This window comes from Anolis sagrei, chromosome 2, assembly GCF_037176765.1.
Source record: "Anolis sagrei isolate rAnoSag1 chromosome 2, rAnoSag1.mat, whole genome shotgun sequence".
Lineage (NCBI taxonomy): Eukaryota > Metazoa > Chordata > Lepidosauria > Squamata > Dactyloidae > Anolis > Anolis sagrei.
The window spans coordinates 215122548-215146726 of record NC_090022.1 but is presented as its reverse complement, the minus strand read 5'-3'; the positions used below and the strand labels follow the sequence as shown (position 1 = coordinate 215146726).

Here is a 24179-nt window from a genome sequence, read left to right as displayed (position 1 = left end):
TAAGTGGATCCCATTTGGGATCAGGAGCCCCAATTAAGGACTTCATCACTTTGATGAGTTCGCCTGTGCCAACTCGCCAGCCTACATGGTAAATTGGGGGGGGGGATTCTGGCACCCCATGCCCTTCCTCACTGGCAGCTGGTGCTTACCCATCACACATGGTGAAGCATCACTGCATGGTTTCCCCCACAGTAGTCCCATTGTTCCTCATGGAAGATGGGGAGGCTCCTGTGTTGGTGATGCAGCATCATAGGACACTGCTGTCCTGGCAAAAGTGAGCCTATGTTGTGTGATGGATGGTGTGAGGCTCTGTGGCTCAACTGGGGCAGAAGCGCCCTAGGGTGCTGAAATCTCCTTGTGTGATGAGGTTGCAAGAAGCAGTGGGTTAGTGTGTAAAGGACTCTGGTTGCTGAAGATGCAATGGCGGCAAAGGAATATAATTTATTTACTTCCATCAATCTCCATAGAATAGACTCTAGCTATATTTCAGACATTTTCTAAGTATTCTAAGTTCAGAGACCTTCAGATGTTGATGGATTACAAATATTGTCACTGCCTGCTGGCATAGCAAATGACAAGGGATAATGGAAGCAACAGCTTAAAAACATCTTGACAGCCATAACCTAAGTTTGCCTGATGTACATCAAAGGCTTTTTTGACATGGCATTAATACATGCCTATAATGTGGTAGCCATTCTTCATGAGACATTGGCCAAAGTGCTTGAAAAATCATTAATCTGAAACCATTTACAATGTACTAATCTCATGTAGAAGAGTCAGCTGTGATACTGGCACAATGAAGCTGACATTCTTCATGGTATTCCTTGTGTGAAATTGAAGCTCTTTGTTCCTTAAGAATGTTTCTCTGTTCTATGGGGATGCCTCTTTACTTCATCCCACCCATTCCCCATGACCCCCAAATCTCCTTGTGCCTCTTCCTTTGCGTAAAGAAGAATAAAGAACCCGTTTACTTTGGAGTTCTCTGTTTTACACTGCAATTACTTTCCTCTGACCTTTTTTTAAAACTTGTAAAATCACAAGGAGATCAGCATGAAAAGAATCATGTGCTGTCGGAGTACTTATCTGGGGGGAATGTACTGAAGTAGAAAGGGATTAGGAGGAGAGAGAAAGAGAGAGGGTCACGCCAAACCAAATTGTTGGCAAGGCCCAGATTACAAAGCAGACAGAAATCCAAAACAAACTAGCACTGTTTGATTCAGTGTTGGAGCTACTTTAAAAAAACTGGTATGAAAATATCAGTCAGACAAGAAGCACTCAGGAACGCATCAAAACACTGAAAGGTACAAGGCAAATATCTTTCTTTAAAGTATGCATTATAAATGTTTAGTTTTAATAGAAATTGTGAATTATAAACTGTGTGTACATGCTGTGAAGGATTTAAATACTTTTCTGTTTGGAGATTAATGGTAATTTTGGAATAAATTTACTAAAGGTGGATATGTCACGAGCAACTGATGTACAGGGTCACTGAGTTAATTTGAGTTAACAGAAAGTTGTGTTGGTTGATGTCATGAAAAACTGCATAGATGTAATTGTGATAGTTTTTGTTGGGAAAACGGCAGGACTGCTGACAGAAATATCTGGACTGAGAGTTACTGAGATGCTCTGATTCACTGCCTTTTCAGAATAAAGATGCTTTCATTATGCAATTTAATTTAGTGGATTCCTTTGGACCTTCAGTCAATGTGTTTGCATTTTCCTTTTGGCTCAGGAAACTATACAAACTATATGGTAGTTTGCATGTCCACTGAGACTGGATATGTTGTTGCTGCTCCAATGTTGCTGACACTTTGATTATTGCAGTGGCTCCTGATTATGCTGATAAAGGAGGAACATCCCTTAACCAAATTTTCAAAATATGAAATACTTCAACATCCAAAATTCATATGGTTGACTGATTTACTCAAACATTTTCTTTCTAATGGTTCAATGTGTGCAAATTTCATTTCATGCACAAATTATTATAAATATTGAGTATACATTTACCTTCAGGTTATGTATGTGATGTGTATATGAAACATAAATGCACTTCATGTTTATTATGCACGCATATGCAAAGATAGATGTTCTAAAATATGAAAAAAAAATCTGAAAACACATCTGGTCCCAAGCATTTTGGATAAGAGATACACAAGTTGCATTTTTACTGCCAGTACAGAGAAGAGGTACCTGTGACAGTTTTCTGTCTCATGTGCAAAATATCTTACCAGGCTTTGAATACTACACATCTTGACTTGGTTCAGTGTGTATCTAGGGAGGGCATTTTTCAAGATATCTCTTTATTTATATACAAGTATTCCAATATCCAAAGAAATATGAAATACATAACATTCTGATCCCAAGTTTCGAGGATAAATGACCAACTTGTAAACAACAATTCAAACTATAATTGCATTAAACATCCTTTCAAAAAATGGATTTTAAAAAATCTGGAGCAAATTAAAAAATTGGTGAAGATGTCTTGGGTGGATATTTTGTGGCATTATAATGTACTTCTCCTTTCTTCTTCCATTTTAGAACTTACATTCTCTACAAGGAAAATAAAAGCATTCTCTGGATACTGACTCAAAAGAAGGGACACGAGATCAGACTTCTCCATTTTGCTAAATCCAGAGCGTTATTATGTCTCTATCTATATTACTACTCCTCACCCTTTTACAAGAAATTCATGCTCAGTTCCCCCGACAGTGTGCTACAGTTGCGGCTCTGACGAGCGGTGAATGTTGCCCAGATCTATCTCCAGTGGTGATACCTGGTTCAGACCGTTGTGGATCATCTACTGGAAGGGGCCAATGTGTCCAAGTGATGGCAGACAGTCGGCCCCATGGACCACAGTATATGCATGATGGTCAAGATGACCGGGAGCAGTGGCCTCTACGCTTCTTCAACCGAACCTGCCAATGCAACAGAAATTTTTCAGGCTACAATTGTGGGTCCTGCCGATCCGGTTGGAGTGGACCTGCATGTGACCAGCAGACTCAGACAGGTAAGGAGAACTTTCAAAAAGAAAATGAACTTAATATTCACGCTTTTGTCATGCCTTATTGGTAAAAAAAAATGCTTTCTTTTTCTGTAATGATTTCAGAATTTTGACTACCTAATATCGATGTGTTTCTGATAAGAAATTATTCATAATGAGTCAGTTTTCAGTGCCTCTGTGAACATCTAAGCCAGAGCTTTCCCAATATTTCATGATGGTGAAACACTTTTTAAACATGCATAATTTCACGACACAGTAATTCAGTTTTACTACCAAACAAGAGGTAAATCAACCCCTTATGATAGATGTGGACAGACAAATAAATTGTAACAATAAAATGTATGATGACACAATGTATATTATAAAAATCTTTCATTCATATTTTTTAAAATATATGATTTGTAAGAGAATAACATACATTTCCAAGATTTTTGTTATATCTCATTAAGTTAGTGTAACTCACCTATACCCTGCATCCGATACACTAATATGTTGTGACACACAGTTTAGAAAGCATTGGACTAATCCAATCAATAATACATTTGAGATGGGTAGATCTCCAGCTATATGTTTTCACAGCATTCTGAGTCTTTGCGTCAGAAAGGAAAACATAATATTTGGGATAAATCTGTACTGTAATTTAACATATCTGCACTTTATGCTGTAGAAATATACATGTTTTATTACAGCATCACCAGACTTTGTGCGACATTCAGTGACACATATCCAAAAGTTTGGCATTCACATTTTCAATTGGTTTGGGTACCTTCACAATCACAACATATTTTTGAAATGTGTTTACTTTTAAATACACATTTATGAACTGCATTTGATCAGACATGATATTCACATTTTGGCAGATGTCTACATTTTAGGTCAAATTTGGGACTGAGTGGCAAATTCCAGCTCTTGTTCAGAAAAGTGTGATTTGGGATCCATTTTGCAGAAAGCTTTACACTATTTTCTTTTTTAAAGGGCTGCCTGTTTAGCCAACATGGTGTGATGGTCTGAAGCTATGGGAAATAGAGGTCAAATTCTTGCTCAGCATGGAAACCTTGTTAATTAATGCAGCTTGATATGCCTTTGACTGCCATGGCCCAATGCTATGGAATCATGAGAGCTATTTACAAGATCTTTAGCCTTCTTTCCCAAAGAGTGCTAGTTTGACCAGGGCCAAACCACAATGTTAATGATTCCATAACATTGAGCCACAGCAGTTAAACTGCACTTATTTATTTATTTATTTATTTATTTATCGTGTCAGTATCAACAGACAATTGTATTACATTTTTAACAAATTTTTAACAAACAGACAAAGCAGAGTTTGTAAGCTTGATAGTTTATTAAATGTCCTTTGACCAGTAGCTGGCCACTTGGAGTGCCTCTGGTGTTGCTACAAGGAGGTTCTCCATTGTGCATTAATGACACAGTGATACATTCTCAGTTTTGTATAGGCAGGATTGAAATGTCATGCTATTTAGATTTGAAAGGGTGAGATAATCATACACATAGCTAAGCATCAATGGAGAAAACACAATGATTGATATTGCTTCTTTTATTAGTGTAGACTGCAGATATAGAAGATATCCAGTCCATGTGAATTTTTATTTAAAAATATCTTTCTGCCTTCACCCTATATGTGGAATCTAGTATACGGGCAGTTCCCAAGTTACAGACAAGATAGGTTTTGTTGGTTTGTTCTTAAGTTGAATTTGTAAGTAAGTTGGAACAGATACATTTTTGAAGTGTAGACCCAGACACACACACACAAACACACAAACACACACATATGCACTTTGGATAGCATAGGGAAGGGTCAACAGCACTGTGGTGTTTGTTTTGCTGTCTCTGCCCCTGTTCAAAAGATTTCACCTCACTTTATGTTCCTGTGATAATTGGATTTTGAAAAATGTGGCTTGTTGTAGAAACAAATGCTAGTGCTAAAACTTCAACAGATACATATTTTCCCCATGTGAACTCTTTTAGAAGTTAATTTCACTTCTGAAGGTAGATTTTTCTCACTGCCTGTAGTCTCACCCCCGTTCTTAACAAGGAGTCAGATGTAAGTTAGATGTTTGTAATGCGTGGACTGTCTGTACAAAGTTTTTCCTATACATAATAGTCTTATTCAGAGAGAGAGAGAGGCAGGCCGGCAGTGTGTATATTAAAGAAAATGCACATGAAATGTCTGAGCTTGGGCAACACAGGCACAAAGATATTGGTGGGAAATAGCTTGCAAAAATTGACACTATGAAATAGGTGTGTAAAATATGTTTGTTAGGAGAAGAAACCAAAAGATTGTGAACAAAAAAACAAAATTATTCATTAATTTACACGCACTAAATATTTTTTTTACCTGAACAAAGTTTTTTTTGTCTGTGTAAAAAAATTCTGTAAAAAGACGGTGAACTAATTGTAGATACTTAATATATCTTAGAAAACTACAGTTAGTGCAAAGGTAGGCAGTCCGATTGTTAACTGAAGCAAATTACAGGAAGTGGTCAACCCCCTGTTCAAACAACTCAACTGGCTGCCAATAAGTTTCCGGTCCCAATTCAAAGTGCAGGTTACCACCTATAAAGCCCTAGTCAGTTCAGGATCTTCCTCTACAAATCTGTGCAATCTCTAAGATCTTCTGGGGAGACTCTCCTCTCGCTTCCACCCCCATCACAAGTACGGTTTGTGAGGACGAGAGATAGGGCCTTCTCAGTGGTGGCCCCCTGGCTCTGGAACTCCCTCCCCAGGGAGATTAAGTTAGTACCCACCCTGTCCATCTTCCACAAAGAGCTAAAAATGTGGACATTCCACTGTGCTTTTGATTAGACAATTTCTCAGACAATTTTGGCTCCAGCTATGACCCAAATTTCATTCCTGCACTTTACTACTGTTTTCTACCCAAAGATATAATGCTCTACTTTATATTGTCCTCTATCCCTAATATCGGTAATTGACTTACTCACTTTATCCATCAACCCTATCCTTACAATTGATTTGCACCAGTCTGCCTACCCTTGTCGAAAACTGGATATTATTTCTGGTCCATTGGCTGTCGGTTCAATGGTTGCTTTTATATTTTGTTATAATGATGATGCTTTATTTTGATTTATGCTTTTGTTTATGTATTTTAATGTGTTTATTTTCAACTATGTTGATTGGGCTTGTCCCCATGGAAGGCGCCCCAATTCCCTTCGGGGAGATGGAAGTGGAATGCAAACATTAAGTTGTTGTTGTTGTTGTTGTTGTTGTTAGTATTATTATTATTATTATTATTATTATTATTATAGAAAGACTATAAGGCTCAGTCAAATGTACTTGTCTTTTTTAGAATGAACTATAAATGAATTCACAGAATTCCCAGTTCTCGTGTAAAATGTTAGTTTCATTTCCCAATACAAAATAAGTACTAAAGGATTGTTTTTGTCTTTACAATATAAAGACAAATAACATATTTTATAACTGAATGTTTTATAACCGAATAAACATGAAATTCATGAGAGTCTATCATTCTGTGGGAAGAGAGTTCTAATGCAATTCTGCAGTGCCTGGGTTTTACTGATTTGGATGTTTTTTAAAAATAGGAAATGAATAAATGTGCATTGTCCTTTTCTACTTCATTTTATTCCTTAGTACCATTTGCTTAATTTTTAGTCAGAAGAAACATCCTGGATCTGAGTAATGAGGAAAGGAATCGATTCCTAAGAGTCCTTCAACAAGCTAAGAACACAGTGCACCCCAACATTGTGATTGCTATCCGAAGGCGGGAAGAAATACTGGGTCCTGATGGTAACACACCACAATTCGAAAATGTGACAATTTATAATTACTTTGTGTGGTCCCATTACTACTCTGTCAGAAAGACATTCCTTGGCCCAGGGCAGCCCAGTTTTGGAGGAATAGATTTCTCCCATGAAGGTCCAGCATTTCTCACCTGGCATAGATACCACCTTCTACAGCTGGAAAAAGACATCCAGGTAATCTCCTTATTCCATATCTAATACCATCTACCTAGAAGACAGGAGAACTGAGGCTATAATAATTTGGACATGTCATGAGTTTATGTGACTCACTGGAAAAGATGATAATGCTTTGCAAAGTGGAAGATGGGAGAAAGAGGAAGATAGCACTATGGATAGACTGACTTAGCCAGGGAGGTCATGACATCGGGTTTGCAAGATCAGTAAAAGTTGATGCAGGCCCCATCTACACAGCTGTATAAAATCCACATTGAACTGGATTATATGGCAGTGTGGACTCAGATAACCCAGCTCAAAGCAGATATTGTGGATTATCTGACTTGATGTTCTGGGATATATGGCCGTGTGGAATGCCCTCCATTTGTTGGAGTTTTCTCATTCATAGGATCACCATAGGTTGGAGCTGACTTGATGCCAAATAACAACAATAACAATCTCATATTAAGATAGTGGTTGAGGCACACCAATGGTGAAGGATGAGGTAAGTCTCAGTCTCCCTTCTGGAGAATCACAGGTTCTCCATATGTGTACAAGAAAGCAGATCGGTTACAAAAGATCTTCCTTTCAAATACTATCAGAAGACAATCCTTTATTTAAGGGGCTATCCAACCAAGTCTGGTCTGGATAGCAAATTGTAGAAGAATAGGTTAATCTTGTCCTGAGGCAGAATTTCTGTCCCCATTACTCACATTAGCCAAAAGCTAAAGGTATTTTCAAGTTCTTCTAGAGCACAAATGTCAAATGGAAGGCCCACAGGCTGAATCCAGCCCACCATGTAATTTTATGTGGCCCACAAGGCTTTCAACGCTGGGAAAATATAGTAACATTTATACAGTCTTACAATTACAATTACTCTTTGAAGGTAACCATAAGGCTGATGCAGCCCTCTGTGAAAATGAGTTTGACATCCCTGTTCTATAGCTTCTCTGAAATGTCTCAAAAATACATTTTCTTCAGATTTCCTTTTCATGTTTTCCCTAAATTACTGAAGAATGTCAGCATCACCACCATTCCCTTTTGCTAATTGCAGACAGGGTGAGGAATTTCAAATGTAGACATAGCTTTAATGTCATTTAATATTATTGAACAAAGCAAGGTGCTTGTCCTTCTTTTCTTCCAGACCCCCTTTTAGCCCATTGTTCCTTCCATTCACCAATATGAATTAACAATATCATTCTACTCATTATTAACTCAGCCCACAACTTTCAGATGAAAATTTGGTTAAATGTCTTTTTAAAAAATATGAAAGGTTTCACTCTACGCAATGCTGGGAGAGATAGCAAGCTGAATGTCTGAATGAAAATACAGAATGGGCAGGAGCAGGGGAGTGCCTGATATTTAAGTGGAAGTATCCTTGGGTGTAGATTTTGAGGTTATCTGCATGCCAAACAAAATTTGTGTACATTGAATCAACAAGAAACAAAATGGCATTACTTCCATCCCATGGAATCCTGGGTAATGTATTTAAAATTTTCTGCTTGAAACTTTACATTCTTCAGTAAACTACAAATCCCACAATTTTGTAGAATGGTGCCATAAGAGTTGAAACATCATCAAAATGCTATAGCCAGATAATAGAAATATACTCTCCATCTTTACATGGGAAGATGATGTTGAAAACATTTCTGGTACCACTGACAATAAAGGTCGGTACCCCTTATCCATAATTCTGAAATCCAAAATACTCCAAAATAGTTCTGAGTGGCAGATACAAAGTGGCCTTTGTTTTGTGTTGGTTCAGTGTACACAAACTGTGTTACATGCACAAAATTATTTAAAATATTGTGTATAAAATTACCACTAGCCTATGTGTGTAAGATATGTATGAACATCTCCAAGAAATCCCATTATGTATATGCAAGTATTCTCAATAAAATTGTGAGGGGGGAGGGAGAGAAAATTCGAAATATGAAACCTTTCTGATTCCAAGCATTTTGGATAAGGGATACTCAACCTATAATGCCTTAACAAACCTAGAATTTCACCTTCAGCACAATGCAATTCATTATTAACCCTTTGTTCTGTTTTCCAGGACATGATCCAGGACCCTTCTTTTGCACTCCCCTACTGGAACTTTGCAACAGGTAGAAACACTTGTGACATCTGCACAGATGAGCTCATGGGAGCTAGAAGCAACTTTGATACCAATCTTCTAAGCCAAAACTCTGTCTTCTCTCAGTGGCGTGTTTTGTGTGAAAATGTTGATGACTATGACACCTTGGGAACCATATGCAACAGTAAGTCTTAATTATTGGAGTGTAATGAAGTCCCTGGTCTCACCCAAAATTAATATTTTAAAAGATTCCAATACCTCTTACAGGAGCCAACTGGCATTGGTACAAAACCTACTACTTCATGCTGCCAGAGGAAAAAAAATGACATAGTTTTTCTAACCCTTAATAATACAACTTAATACAGTGGCACTCCAGATGTTGCTGGACTACAATTTCAAGCATTTAGCAATTGGCTTATGCTGACTCAGAATGATTAGGCTTTGCGTTTAGCAGCCCATCTTCACAGCTACATGTCCCCCCCTCCATGCTCTAAGGTACATAGAATTCCACTCTTAGTATTCATTGAGGTTAGGTTCCAGGAACCCTGTGGTGGTCAACATTCATGGATAGAAAATTCCACAATAATAATAATAATAATAATAATAATAATAATAGTCAGCCCCCTGTTAAAACAGCTCCATTGGATACCAATAAGCTTCTGGTCCCAATTCCAAGTGCAAGCTATTACTTACAAATGATTTGGGTCCTGCCTATCTTTGTGATCTCATCTTCCCCTATGAACGTGTGCAAGCTCTAACATTTTCTGGGGAGGTCCTTCTCTTGCTTCCACCCCTGTCACAAGTGCGTTTTTTTTTTCATGTCAGCGACATGAGAAACTACAAGTCGCTTCTGGTGTGAGAGAATTGGCTGTCTGCAAGGACATTGCCCAGGGGACATTCAGATGTTTTGATGTTTTACCATCCTTGTGGGAAGCTTCTCTCATGTTCCCATGTGGGGAGCTGGAGCTGACAGAGGAAGCTCACCCATGCTCTCCCCAGATTTGAACCTCCGACCTGTCGGTCTTCAGTCCTGCCAGCCCAAGGGTTGAACCCACTGCACCACTGGGGGCTCCTTAGTGCAGTTGGTGGGGATGAGAGAGAAGGCCTTCTCGGCTGTGCCCCCCCCAACTCTGGAACTCTCTCCCCAGGGACATTAGATTAGCACCCACCCTGTCCACTTTCTGTAAAGAATTGAAAATGTGGATGCTCCACTGTGCTTTGAATTAATCAGTTCGCTATAAAATTGTGGCCCCTCCAGCCATAATTCAATATCTGACCCTTGCACTTCACCTGCCCTATAGTTGCATTGCTCAAATTGACTTGGCCCTTCTAGCCCAAACTTATCATTTGTCTCTTGGACTTTCCCACCAGGCCTGTCTTTACTTTGTTTTATTGCACAAGCTCAGTATATGGCCACTATGTTAGGCTATTGGTTGTTTGTTGTTGGCTATGTTTTTTATGTTTGATATTTTTAAATTTTACTGTGTTTTACTTTAATCTGTGTTTGACTGGGCTTGTCCCCATGTAAGATGCCCCAAAGCAGGATGCAAGAATTAATGATGATGATGATGATGATAATAATAATTATTATTATTATTCCACCCTATCTCCCCGTGGGGACTCAAGGCAGATTCCAAACATAAAAGGCAAACATTAAATGCCCAAACTCAACAACAATATAGTGCTATAGTAAAATGAAGTCCCTAATATGAAATGGCAAAATAAAGGTTTGCTTTTTGGATTAAAAAACATATTTTCAGGCTGTGGATTGTTGAATTCATGAATACAAAATTGATGAATATGGAGGAGTGAATGATTTCCTTCACTGCAGTAGCTGAAAATATATGGTAGCTTGTCAGGTGGGGCAAACTTATGCATGTCTATTCAGAAATATGTCTTTTTGAATTCAGTGAGCAAAGTTTGAAGGGAGTTTTGCCACCTATAAGTCAGTTTCTTAGAACAGTAGGTCTCAGAGTGGATCAACACTGGTCAGTAAATCCAGGGTCTGTATCTTACTGTCTATTTTGTCTTCATCATTTCCAGATGGCCACAGAGCTCCATGTGAGCTCCTGGACATCATGGTATCCAATGCCAACATCAGCAGTGGTACTAGTGCAAAAAGGGGGTAAAAAGTGTTAAAGCCTCAACCCTCAAATGCAAGCAGAACATACATAAACAGTCCAAGGTCGAGGCGATAAGTCAACAGAAATGCTAAACAATCACAGGAATAAAAAGAGAGAAACCCAAATGTCAATTTCAGGTTGAAAAGCCAATTATCAGAAATGTCCAAGATAAAAGGTTGAGTCAAAGTCCAAAGCCAATGTCCAAGGGTAGACCAGGTTTCAGGGAGCCCGAGAAATCTAGAGTCCAGGGTCTTGGCTCAAGCACTGATGTTGTAGCCAACAATCAAGTAACAATCTTCAGTCCTTTAATTCCTAAATTAAAATAAAGATGTCACTTGTTGTTGGCTCTCTTTTCAGCCAGCCTCAATAACCTTCACAGCTTAGACCTTTCTTTTCTTAAATCCACAAAAGCAGGAACAGTTAACTCCTCCTCAGCCTGCTCAGAAGAAGTCACTTGCATTTGGTCAGCAGACTGAGTAGTTGCCCCTTCCATAGACATTATTTTAGGGCATGGCTGAGGGAGCTGCTGGGCTCCAGCAATACCGCTGAGCCTTCTACCATCATTTGCTCATCTATGATTTCTACACTGTTCACAATAGGAGAGAGCTGATCTTCCCACCTTCTTCCTCTGCTGATGTCAACACATGGCGCCTGTGTCAACCAAGAGCTCACATGGAGCTCTCCAGCTATCTGAAAGGGGTGACAGCACCAACACAGGCATTATCCATCCCATTTTCCTGCACTGATAAGCACTGGGGGAAAGAGGAGGGATGTCCCATGTTGACAGCAGACCCAATCCAAAGCTGCAAAGCTCCAGGGTTTCAAGCAAACTCCAGAGCATCCCACATTTTTTAACATGGGTTTAAATCAGATTAATCTGGGTTACCCCACAATATTACCAGAATGTCATGGAGACAGAAAGAAGCAAACTCAGAATGAGTCTTGGCTATAATTCCCATGTAGATAAGTCCTCAAGCTAACAAGCAAGCAATATTTTTTAGTATCATAGCTACCTGCCAGTTTACTGTGGTGCAACTATTTTCAAAGCAGGAAAATGATAAACTTCCCATCTGTTATGTTTGTTTGGATATTCTGCTATGGTCATTCAAACATCACTTACAATTAGTGTTATGCTGAAATTTTGTTTGGCTTTTCACATTCAATTTAACAGAAAAGAAATTGTTTTGGGAGGCGGGCCGTTCAAAAGAGAATCAAATTTAGCTGAAATTCTCACGAGTGCAGATCTTCAACTTACCTTAATTACAACCTGCCCAATTAAAGAGTGGTCGTGTGCTGTCTTTCAATATTCAATCTAGCTGTTTGCAGTCTCTTTAGCTTCCCCTTTAGCTTCAGTTAAATCCCAGAGGTGGGGGGGGGGAGGGTGATATCGTGGTGTAACTGCTCACATGAGACATTTGATCAGAAAGTGGGGATGGTTGGGGAGACTATAGAGCCATAAAGAGAAACGTATGTAATGAGGGCTCACAACCACACAACATCTTTCTCAATTCTCAACAATAAAAGCAGTTCAAAAATGCACACACTCCCAAGAAATTCCAAAGAAATCCTTAAGCACTTTGAGGTAGATTGTAACCACACACAAAAATACCTCTCCTATAGAAGAAGAAAAACAGCAGATTTAGGAGAAAGCTTTACATAAGTTTCAATGTTTTCTTAATTTTTGAACACTTTGTTAGATAATAAAGACCCAAGTCAAGTATTGAACTATGCCATGAATACTCATTTGAAAGCCTATATACTGACAACCATAAAAAAAGAAAGGAAACAGTGCAAAACAAAAACTGAATGGAAAATATACTTGTAATGTCTGAAGTGCTCTTGAGACATGGATTAGTAATTTAAAGATATTTTGAGCCAGAAACTATGAACATTGATTTTTTTTTCTTCCAAGGCTGGCCTAGCAGGGTAATCTCCTAAACTCATCTAACATTTCTAATTTTTTCCCCTTTCTTTCCGATGCCAGGCTCAGAAGGGGGTCCAATTAGAAGAAACCCGGCTGGAAATGTTGCCCGGCCAATGGTGCAGCGCCTTCCTGAGCCACAGGATGTAGCTCTTTGCTTAGAAGTCGGATTATTTGATACACCGCCATTCTATTCAAATTCAACAGACAGTTTTCGTAATTCGCTGGAAGGCAAGTAACTGTCAGGCAAAAACTGGGACAGAACTTATTCTACTCATACAGTTTGCAATGAGCTGGAGAAAGGTCACATCCTTTTGCAGCACAAAGCCATTTAGAAAATCACTTCCTCCTCTCTCCTTCTCCGAAAATACCCATAATTATATAACAATTGTATCCTCAAGTTCTACAAACACACAGAGGGAGAGGACATACCCTCAAGTTATTCACCGGATCTTCCCAAACTGGAATAGATTAGAGTACATGAGTATGGTATTAATCAGGAAAAATGTAAAGCATTCCCCATATTAATTTTTCCATATGAATGAAAATCATTCCTTTTCCATTTTTATAAATAACATGTTCTATGGCTAAATACTAGTGTAATGTAAACAATGCTTTCCATACTGAAATATTGATCTACCATACAACCCTGTTATGTTGTCAAATGTGTTTTTAAAATTGTCAAGTATTCCTGACTTAATATTTGTTTGTTTATTTGTTTGTAGTGTTTCTGTATCTCTTCCCAGCCCACAAGGTTTCTTGAAGTGATGAACAGATTTTTAAAAAAGCAATTGAAATTGAAAGCATTTAAAATCACATTAAATATTCTTTAAAATTCCACAAAAGCTGTCCAAAAAATTCCTACATGTAATTTTGAAATAATTGAAACAGGAACTTCAAACACTGAATGCCATGCCGAACTACATTGCTTTGGATGACCACTGGAAGCTTAAAATAGATGCTTCCAACCTACCTTTGTTGGTCAGGGAGAAAACCCTGTTATGCGGAGCGCTAACCTAACTTCAGGAGGTGATTGGACATGACACAGGGCATCCTCTGAAGATCTCAAATTTCTGGCAGGCCCAAATAAAAGGAGACCAATTTTGTTGTGGCTGCATGCCTTCAAGACCTCATCTACACTGCCATATAATGCAGTGTAGTATTTGATTAGCCTGGGGTGTCCAAATGACAAACCCAGACTAATGCATTTTAACCCAGGATAAACTGTTTAATACACCTTGATCCTGGGTAAAAAATACACCAATTAAGATCTGGATCCCACAGGAAGATCCAAATCCATACTGGTGCTCTGGCAGCAAAAATTGACATCTGGGATGGCCAAGTGCACACTCCCTGGACTCAGACAGGCCAGGGAAGTGGGATGGCAATGCCTCCCAAGCCTCTCTCCACTTTAATTACCTAAAAAATGGCAGAGAATTGAGATGGAGCTTTAACAGGAGAGGAAAAGAGCTTCCTGCTCCAAAGCTCTGTTGCACCCTGAATGACGTGATCCAGAGAGAAGACAGCCTCCCGCATTGGTAAGGAGGATTATGCATCATTTTTACAAGGAATTAGGGTGCATGGAGCATTGGCCGAGCCATGTGGTCGATCCTTTCCACTTAGGTGGCTTTTGGCAGCCACAGGTGGCTACAATGCAACTCAGAAATGGCGTTTTTAATGCTGTCTGAGCCGCATTTTGTGGCAGCATGAAAGTGCCACAAGTCATTCCCAATTTGTGGCAACCCTGAGGAAAACTGAGGGGAGTTTTTGGCAAGATTATTTCATGGGGGTTTTTTTCACCTTCCTCTAAGGAAGAGAGAATATGACTTGCCCAAGGACAGTCAGTGGGTTTCGATGTCTGAGTGGGCAATTGGACACTGGCCTCCAGAGTCATAGGCCAATTCTCAAACCACTACACTACACTACACTGACTCTCAACTGTAACATAGAATTATGTAGAATACTTGTGCATTTTTCATACCCTTGACAAAAAAGGGCATCTTAGTACATCAAAACATCTTGTGAAGAAAATTGCCATCCCTATGAGATTTATCCCCCAGTATGAAAATGAGAAGAAAGGAAAGCTTATAGAAGACAGTGATGCTGGGGAAAATGGAAGGAAAAGGGAAGAGGGGCTTACCAAGGGCAAGATGGATGGATGGTATCCTTGAAGTGACTGGCTTGACTCTGAAGGAGATGGGGGTGGTGACAGCCGACAGGGCGCTCTGGTGTGGGCTGGTCCATGAGGTCACGAAGAGTTGACTGAACGAATGAACAATGAAAATGAAAAGATCAGACCCAGAACTTTTTCAGCAGCATCAGCAATAGTAAAAAAAAAAAAAAATGAAAGAAAGCTATATATAGCATTTTGCATAGAAAACAAGGTTCCAACTTGTCCCAAAATGTAATCAAACTGCACAATGACTCTTGGAATCTCAACCACAGCACAGAAAATGTTTAAAAATATTCATCCTCACATTTGAGAATTCCACAAGTAAAGATTCATCATCCTGCTTTTGCAAATTGGATTAGACTTGAGTCACTTCATTTTAGAGTGACTCTTCTTCATTCCTTAATGCAGGCTACAGCCAACCTTCTGGAAAGTATGATCCCATGGTACGCAGTCTTCACAACCTGGCCCATTCATATAGGATTTTTTAAGTTATATAATACAATATCATTTTAATACTCATGCTCAGTCCTTTTACAGACTCACCATTTTTCATCTCAGGGTGAATGTACACTGTAGAAGTAATACAATTTGACATGATTCCATACAATGGAATCCTGGGAGTTGTAGTTTGATGAGGCACCAGCACTGATTCATAATGAAGGCAAAACACCTTACACAACTATCGCTCTCATGATTCCATAGCATTGAGCCATGGCATTTAGTGGTGCCAACTAAATTAATTCTGCAGTGTTCATGAATCTCAGTGTTGTGTCATGACAATTGCACACTTAATGAATAATAATGTAAATGTGTTTTTAAGATTAAGACAAGTGGGGAAAAAAAGCTATTCTTTGCTTTAAGGCAACATTCACTTTATGGATAGTCTGGACCTTAACCTGTTGCATTAGTGACATATGCCTGTATATTGCTCATACAATATAGTAGGACAATATCACTGAACTATATTATGCTACATTGTGAACATTTCTCCCCAGAGGAAAAAAATGAAGTCTGCTGACAATTGAGATTCTCACATTCCCTGATTTAGTTTTGTGGTGCTGTTAAATCAGAATGGAGAATTCTTAGGCCCACTGAAGCATAAGGTCCCTTTCCAAAGTCCATCTGTTGGCAGACATTCAGAAAAAGACATGTGGCAAGCAGAAGAAACAGCTGGCCCATTAGGAAGCATAGGATCATCTTGACATTTGTGTCAGCAGTTAGAAAATGCATGTGGTGGTTTCGATTATGTTCACTGCCCTTTTGCTTCAAAGGAAAAGCCTTTGCTCAATGCTAAGAAACAGATTTTTGCATTTCACCACCAGGGTGCAACACTTCCCTTTGCTTACACAGCAGATGGATGAATGAGTGTGTCATGTCTCATTCTCCAAGTCTAACCAGATTATTCAGATTTTGTAATGCTCAAAATGGACAATTCTAGGGAAATAGCAGCCATATGTCTGGGAGTCCATAATGTGGAAGGAGTCATGTAATTTCCTTGAGCAACTCAAGAAATTTGCCTGGGATCCTGCCAGATGAAATTGTATCCATCTGGGAATACTGTGCGATTTCCATTTTTAATTTCCAACCTGTGACTCTTCTTCATTCCTTAATGCAGGCTACAGCCAACCTTCTGGAAAGTATGATCCCATGGTACGCAGTCTTCACAACCTGGCCCATCTGTTTTTGAATGGCACAGGAGGGCAAACCCATCTCTCGCCGAATGATCCTATTTTTGTTCTCCTTCACACCTTTACTGATGCACTCTTTGATGAATGGCTAAGGAGGCACAATACCGGTGAGGTCTTCTTGTTTGCCTTATTTCTCCACAATGAACTAGAGAAAGCTATTTATCAGTTGTAATGTGTCTACCTAATTCTCACCCAGTACTGTGCATGAGATAAATGGGCCAGGCACCTATGTTGGTCTATACAAAGAAGCTTCTCTGATCTTGCTGCAAAGATACAGCTGTCTTAAGATCTAAGTGGCATAATTCCTGCTTTTTCCTTCTGTCTCTGAAACAGAATGAAATGCAGTCAGGGAAGCCATTTTTGTATTGCTGATGTACAACAGGGGTATAGCTGTGGGGCAAAGAACAATGTGGGTAAGAATTCTGATTCCCCACCCCCAATAAAATTGCCTTTCGCTCCCCAAACTTTTAGCATTGCAGTAACTCAAAACTTGAGCTGAGCATTTAGAAATAGAATTTAGGCATCCAAAGAAAAAGGTCAGATAAATGAAGCAAACGTGAACACATCAAATAAAAGACTTCTAGGTGTGAACAATGTTCAGTGTCTTCCTCTACAATGCCAATAATTTGGGAAATGAAGTATAATTTCGTTGTCAGACAGAATTCTTTTCAGAGGGACAATGTTATGTTATTGCTCCCCCTCTAATGTGGAATAAATTATCACACGTGGTGTGGTGGCATTTTCCGACATAGCCTTCATTCTTCACTCCATCTTATAAAAAAGTTAGTCTTACCTCCATCTTAGAACTTTGCAAATGTAGGTCAGGCATGGCTATCCATAATTCTACAGGGGGGGGGGGGGGATAGGGAAAAAAACTATACTTTCTACTATATGGCACACATTTCCAGCAGTGGTTTTTCACCCAGGTCAAGCAACAATTCTGTCAAGTTGCAAAGATCTGTTTGTTACTGTTGCAAAACCACATAAGTTCATGACATGTTCTGCCACCAGATACAAGACAAAAGCAAGTGGTGGAGAAGGAGGTAGGCAGCCTCTTTGTAGGTCTGGGCAAAGGCAAAGCAAAATAAAGGTCTGGAAAAGCAAAGCAAAAGGGAAGGGAAGATGCCATACAGACTCCAGAGCAAGTTTAAACACATGTTTCCAAAATGGCATTTGGGGTGTGCTGAGTACCACTTGAAGTTTATTAGAGAAGAACAACTTGCTTCTACAACAACGTATCCTCCAGTACTAACCTTGCCTGCATACAAAAAGTATGTATGAGTGTCCAGCATGATTGAATCGGAATATGTGCCTGGATTGATATAACTTGTTGTGCAAGGGAGACAATTATATTTCCCTCCTATTTTAAAGTAATCTTTGGAAAATTCTCTGCAACTGATCTGTCCTCAGACTGGAACATAAATATATGCATTAGTCCATATATCTTTGAATGATTACTCACACCATTTCAAACCATCCTGCAGTATATACTTTTCAGTGTATTAAGTAAACTGGCTCCCTTTTTTTCTTTTCCTTTCTAGTTTCAATGTTTAGTAGAAGCTACAGTGCATAGTACTGCCACATGCAGTTAAAGATGTTCAAGCAGAGACAGCATACTATGTCACAATGCCATTCTCTGCAATAACAATGAAGCAGTGCCATGTCTCTGTGTTCCTATGGAGGCAGGCCTCTTTTTTTTTCTTTTAATAGGTTTCCTTTCAATGTTTCCCTTACAGATTCACATGAGAAGAGGGCATAAATTGTTTGAGGTTCACATGGAAGGGAACCAATTTAATCTATTTGATCATCTCCATCATCAGTATCCCTCGTGACCTGAGTGCATTTAGAAAAAGGCTATGAATCCTCCCCAGTCCACAAAGGATCTTTAGAAGATACACAGGGACTCTTCAGTAAAGCATTCTCCAAGGCAGAAATACAGAGTTGTTGTTGGGTTTTTTTTAATGAGGGGAGGATATTGATGTAAAATATATGAGATTCTAACAGGAATCACTACTTGTGTTCTCATAAGGACTGAGCCATACAATTTATTTGTTTATTTATTTATTTATTGGCCCTATTTATACCCTGCCTTTCTCAACCCCATAGGGAACTCAAGACAGCTTACAAGTTTAGGCAATGATTTTATGTTATGTAAACATACAAATACAGTAAAATAAATAGATATATAAAAATGATAATTTAAAAACCAACATGTCAAACTTCAAAATAATATTTAAAATCACATTATTACTTCTGTGGTATAACACCCTCTGCTTAACATATAGAGGGTACTTACAGACAGAAAAAGAAGCTGTCAGAAAGCATGAAATGGTTACAAAAAAAAAGAGGATGATGTTGCATATCCTCCAACATTTAACAGATGAATACTCTGAAATGTGTCAAAAGAACCAGAAGACAAATCCTATTAATGAAGAAGAGCACAAAAAACACTATTTGGAGCACAAAGAGCCTATAATTTATGTAATGAGTTTTTCAAATCTTGTAAAAAATTGAAAATCTCAAGGACGGCCAAGCACCTCTTTCCCTTCTCGGTCTACTGTTGAATAAATTTGGTCCAAACTATTTTTGCAGTTTTATTTCAGTTTGCAATAGTTGAAATAAGCATGTATATATATATATATATATATATATATATATATATATATATATATACCGTGCTTCTCAACCTCTGGAGAGGGACTCAGGATGGCTTCCAACAGGCAACTGTTCAGTGCCAATATAATATAAAACATATAATAAAATACAACCATATACATTAAAACAGTTATAAACATACATTAAAAACAGTTTGCTAGGTTAAAATCATCATCCAAATCAATCCATTGCGGTCAAATAAATTCTTATCTTCACCAGAAAATCAATCTATTCTGCAAATGGTTGATCCCATAGCCAGGATTTAAGCTTCTTCTGGAAGGTCAGGAGAGAGGGGGCAGATCTAACCTCATTACGGAGGGTGTTCCACAGCCGAGGGTCTACCACGGAGAAGGCCCTGTCTCTCATCCCCACCAAACGGGACTGCGATGGCGGTGGGACCGAGAGCAAGGGAGAAAGTGTGAGAAGGAGGGAGACACTGGGGCATTTTTAAAGGCACTAAAATATGTGTCAGTAGAAGATGAACTAGTTTAGGACTGTCCTTCTAAACTGGAAGAACTGGAGGGTATAAAGTTGTCTTGAAGTCACTGACAATTCCACAAAGAAGGATGGATGACTGTATGATAAAAGCCACCATCTAAGCACTCAGAAATGATAGAATAGTCAATAAGACCTGTCCCTGATCTTGTCCTAAACACTGGGGAGGAATAGCATATGCTAAATTGAGTTTTTTTTTCTTCTTTATAGGAACCAATTTCTTACTCCTTGTCAAACATCCCAGAATTGTGGGACTAAAAATCTGTTCCATGTCATTTGAATTCCATCATAGGATCGATTTTATACATGTTGATACTCACATCCACATTGATCAAATAGATTCTAGATCAATGGACCATCCTTGAAAACACTTTTAGACCCAACAGACATCAGCTTTCAGCCAGAACTAATACAAAACTGATTTTTTTCATTCCAAGTGCCTCCTCCTCTTTACAGAGAAGAGCAGCAACAAGATGCTTATGTTAAGTTCTTGAAACAGAACAAACATTCTTTCTTTCTTTTCTTTAGATATTTCAATATTTCCTCTAGAAAATGCCCCCATTGGGCACAATAGACAGTACAACATGGTGCCATTCTGGCCTCCAGTGACCAACAATGAGATGTTTGTTTCAGCACCAGAAAATCTGGGCTACAGTTATGAAGTTCAATGGCCAAGTAAGTTACGTAACTTTTCTTTCTCATTATACTGTGGATTATGTTTTCTCCTTCTTAGATTATATTGATTAAATGTTAGTTTATCATTTACAGATGTACTATCCATTAAATAAATGCAAAGGTCTATTGTCCTTTCCATAATGGATCAGAAACTATTTCCATAATATATCAAGGAAAGGCCACCAAAAATACTGGAAAGGCAAGATTCAGCCTGTGTTCCTTTGTTTGAATTTAAAAACAAAAGAAAACAAACAAGCAGGAAACATGCTCTTTTTTAGCATCAACACACACACACATAGCCTTGAATTCCTAAGATATAACAACCCAGTGGAGTAAACCCGTGATTCTTAACCTGTGGTCCACAGACCCTCAGGAGTCATGATGTTCTCCCATGGTGAGAGACAAGCAAGAGATGGGGTAGTGGAGGTGGGGGTGGGGGGCTTGTTGCCCTGTTTTATGCAGACTACTAGTGTGCTTGAGAAGACGGGGAGGGAGAGGAGGAGAAGGAGAGGAAGACGTGCCTGGGAAGAAAAATTCTTTGGAGGGATCAAGGAATCATGGCCTCCTGGTGGTTCAAAGCTTATTGGAAAGGATGGCCTGAGCCCAGTTGAAATGGCTTCCCACAAATGTGAATCGAGAGTAGGCTTCTGAATGAACTCAGCAGGCCATGAAGGCTACTAAAGTTGAATCACCATGAGATAAGTCCAAAAAAGAGAGAGAGAGAGCCTCTGCTCAGCCATATTTCAATGTGGGCTAGGAGACCAGAAAACAGGTTTGCTTCAGTGCCCAATAAACCAGACTAGAGCTAATATAAAAGGATGAAACTGGATTAAGACTTCACTGGAGAGCTGAGTTGGCACTGATTCAGATTTGCTCTGGTTTATGCAGCTTATAGTTTGAGTAAAGAAAATGGTATATATTCAGGAAGGCAAGGTTGAAATCTACAAATGACCACCACATTTGAATGTTGAGTCTCTTTCTGGAGTTTAAGAGTCTCCCAGGAAAAACTCTGCGGCACAGAAGGAAGTAGGACTCAGAAAGAAGTAGGACTCTAGGTGGATACCATGCATTCCAGTGACCATTATGACATTCAGCTCCCAATATCTCACACTTGTTTGAGAAAAGATACTTATGACCCTGATCAGGCCATCTATGCACCTCTGCCCCAGACTGGCATTCTTCTGGTTAATGTAACTACCTTCCTGGCTTCAAACTGCTCTACATGATTTTTTTTCCATTTCCCAGAGAGATGCGCATCAGTGTTCCAGAGGCAAAGAATGTAGGAAGAAAAGATAAAGTGACAGGAGTGGAAGTAATCAATAACCCCCCCCCCCCCCCAAAAAAAAAGGGTCAGTTAGTCTCCTGCTAGCCAGCCATGCCCTTGGGGCATTTTTCAGCAGCACTCTCCCCTGCATTCTGAATTCAAAAAAGCACTTCAGCAAGGGCAAGTGTCAACAATGCACTTTCCATTTTATGGAGCTGATTTCACCTTGTGACCTGGGTTACACTGCAATGTTCTGTAGCACATTCAAGGACTTATCTCAGACTTTCCTGCAACTTTTTAATGCTCTGTAACCTTTTTGATTCACTCTGCAATGTACGTTGATACCTTGCATTTTGTAATGTCACAATTTCAAGTTGTTTTGAAGTTTCATTAAATGGGCAGTGTAGATGGACCCTAAGTCCTTGTTTTCTTTCCTCTTCATAAGACCAGGTTTGCAGACCTTACGGTGTTGGGAGGGTTACATGCTGTCAGCATTTTTGAGGCAACTGGATGGCAGGATTGGACTGGGAGGATCTAATGCAGCTCACACAGACACCAAAATTCAGAAGTTGTCCTGTCTGGTATTATCATTGCAATCAACAGTGGTAGGAATATGGTGTCATCCAGAATTTTTAAAGAAAGGTATTCAGTTGGTCAGACCTCTATCTCCATTAGGGATGTCCTCTTGTAGATAGCCCTCAATTAATTTCTCAGATGTTTTGGTCCTACAACTACCATCATCCAAATTAGGGGTAAGGGATTACAGAATTTTCAGTACAAAATTATCTAGAGGGCCCTCGTCCACAATTTTCAACTTGTAACCTTCTATGATCCATTCTTTTATCTTTCTAGCTCGGGCCCTCCACATCACTGAGATCATAACTATCGCAATTGTGACAGCCTTGATCCTGGTTGCAATTATATTTGCCGGCGCCACATGCATAGTTCACGCCAGACGGAGGGACGATGAAATCCACCAGCCTCTTCTCAATGAACAATATCAGACTTACTCAGATGATTACGACAGTATACCCACCCCAAGCCAGTCAGTTGTGTGAAATAGCAACTGCTTTTGCACCTTTTCTAGTGGCAACTCTCTCTGATCTATCTGACAATAAAGAACATTAACTGTGATAAACTTTGCTAGAGCTCCTATCACAAGGGAAATCTCAAGAGATTTGTACCTGTAACACATTTTCTTTGTTTCTTGGAATTTTCACTTGTTCCTTTTGCTTCAATTCCATATATATTGTTAGAAAAAAAAATAACTGGCATTTCCAGACTGTTAAGGTGGCAGCCATTTGAGAGAGTTTTAAACTAAAGGCTGCACATGCTTCTTCTGTTTAGCTTGTTATAGAAACTGATCCTTTTTGTCTACATGAGATTTGGATGCAGATGAAATGACAGAGTGGTTGTTATGAACATTTATTGACAAACACTCATAATTTCAATCATCTATTGTTAATTATAGTGAGAGAGGGCAAATTTGGTCACTATTTAGGTAGTCATCGTTTGCCATTTGTGATCCCTGCTTAACTAAGAAATAACCCATTGGACCATATAATGAAACAATACTCTAATTCTAGACTGTGTTTGTTCTCTCTCGGTGGCACTAGCTGATAGTTAAATTTGACTATATGTAGCAATTTGGAAAGTGGCTCCATCATTTCTGATTGTTTGAGATGCTTCTAGGGGGGAAATCCTAAGAAAATCACACACAGGCAACTAGCAGGTAAGCCATGTAATATTATTAGTATTATATTTATTTATAGCCAACTTAAACACAAAATTGAAATGCATGCACATTCAAAATGCAAAACATGGATACCGTCTTACTCAAACAAACATAACATACACCATGTTTCTAATTTTACATCTGTCCGTATGTGCTTTTGAATAGTTTGTTAATTTCATAGGGTGTTTTTTAGGGAAGAAATACTCAGAGTTGGTCTCCCATCCAAGAACTAACTAGAGATGACCCTAGGCATGTAGCCGGGGGGGGGGGCCTCAGGGGGCTTCAGCCCCCCCCCCCCCGAAATTCTCATGGTGGTTCACGAAAAGGCCTTACTGGTGCATTACTTAAACTGTTATGTTTATTCATATCATGATCTGATCACCATACTCAATATATCCCATATGCATGGGGGTATTGGGGTA

The 24179-nt window shown here is 39.1% G+C and overlaps 1 protein-coding gene across 1 annotated transcript; it reads left to right on the top strand.

Moving 5' to 3' along the window:
- The first annotated feature begins 2634 nt into the window (after window positions 1-2634).
- On the top strand, window positions 2635-24051 carry TYRP1 (tyrosinase related protein 1). The gene is made up of 7 exons (XM_060762356.2): window positions 2635-3007; window positions 6650-6972; window positions 9008-9212; window positions 13136-13303; window positions 16861-17040; window positions 20612-20758; window positions 22875-24051. The coding sequence occupies exons 1-7, from the start codon at window positions 2644-2646 to the stop codon at window positions 23078-23080; spliced, it is 1593 nt and encodes a 530-aa protein (XP_060618339.2). The 5' UTR covers window positions 2635-2643; the 3' UTR covers window positions 23081-24051.
- Window positions 24052-24179: the final 128 nt, after the last annotated feature.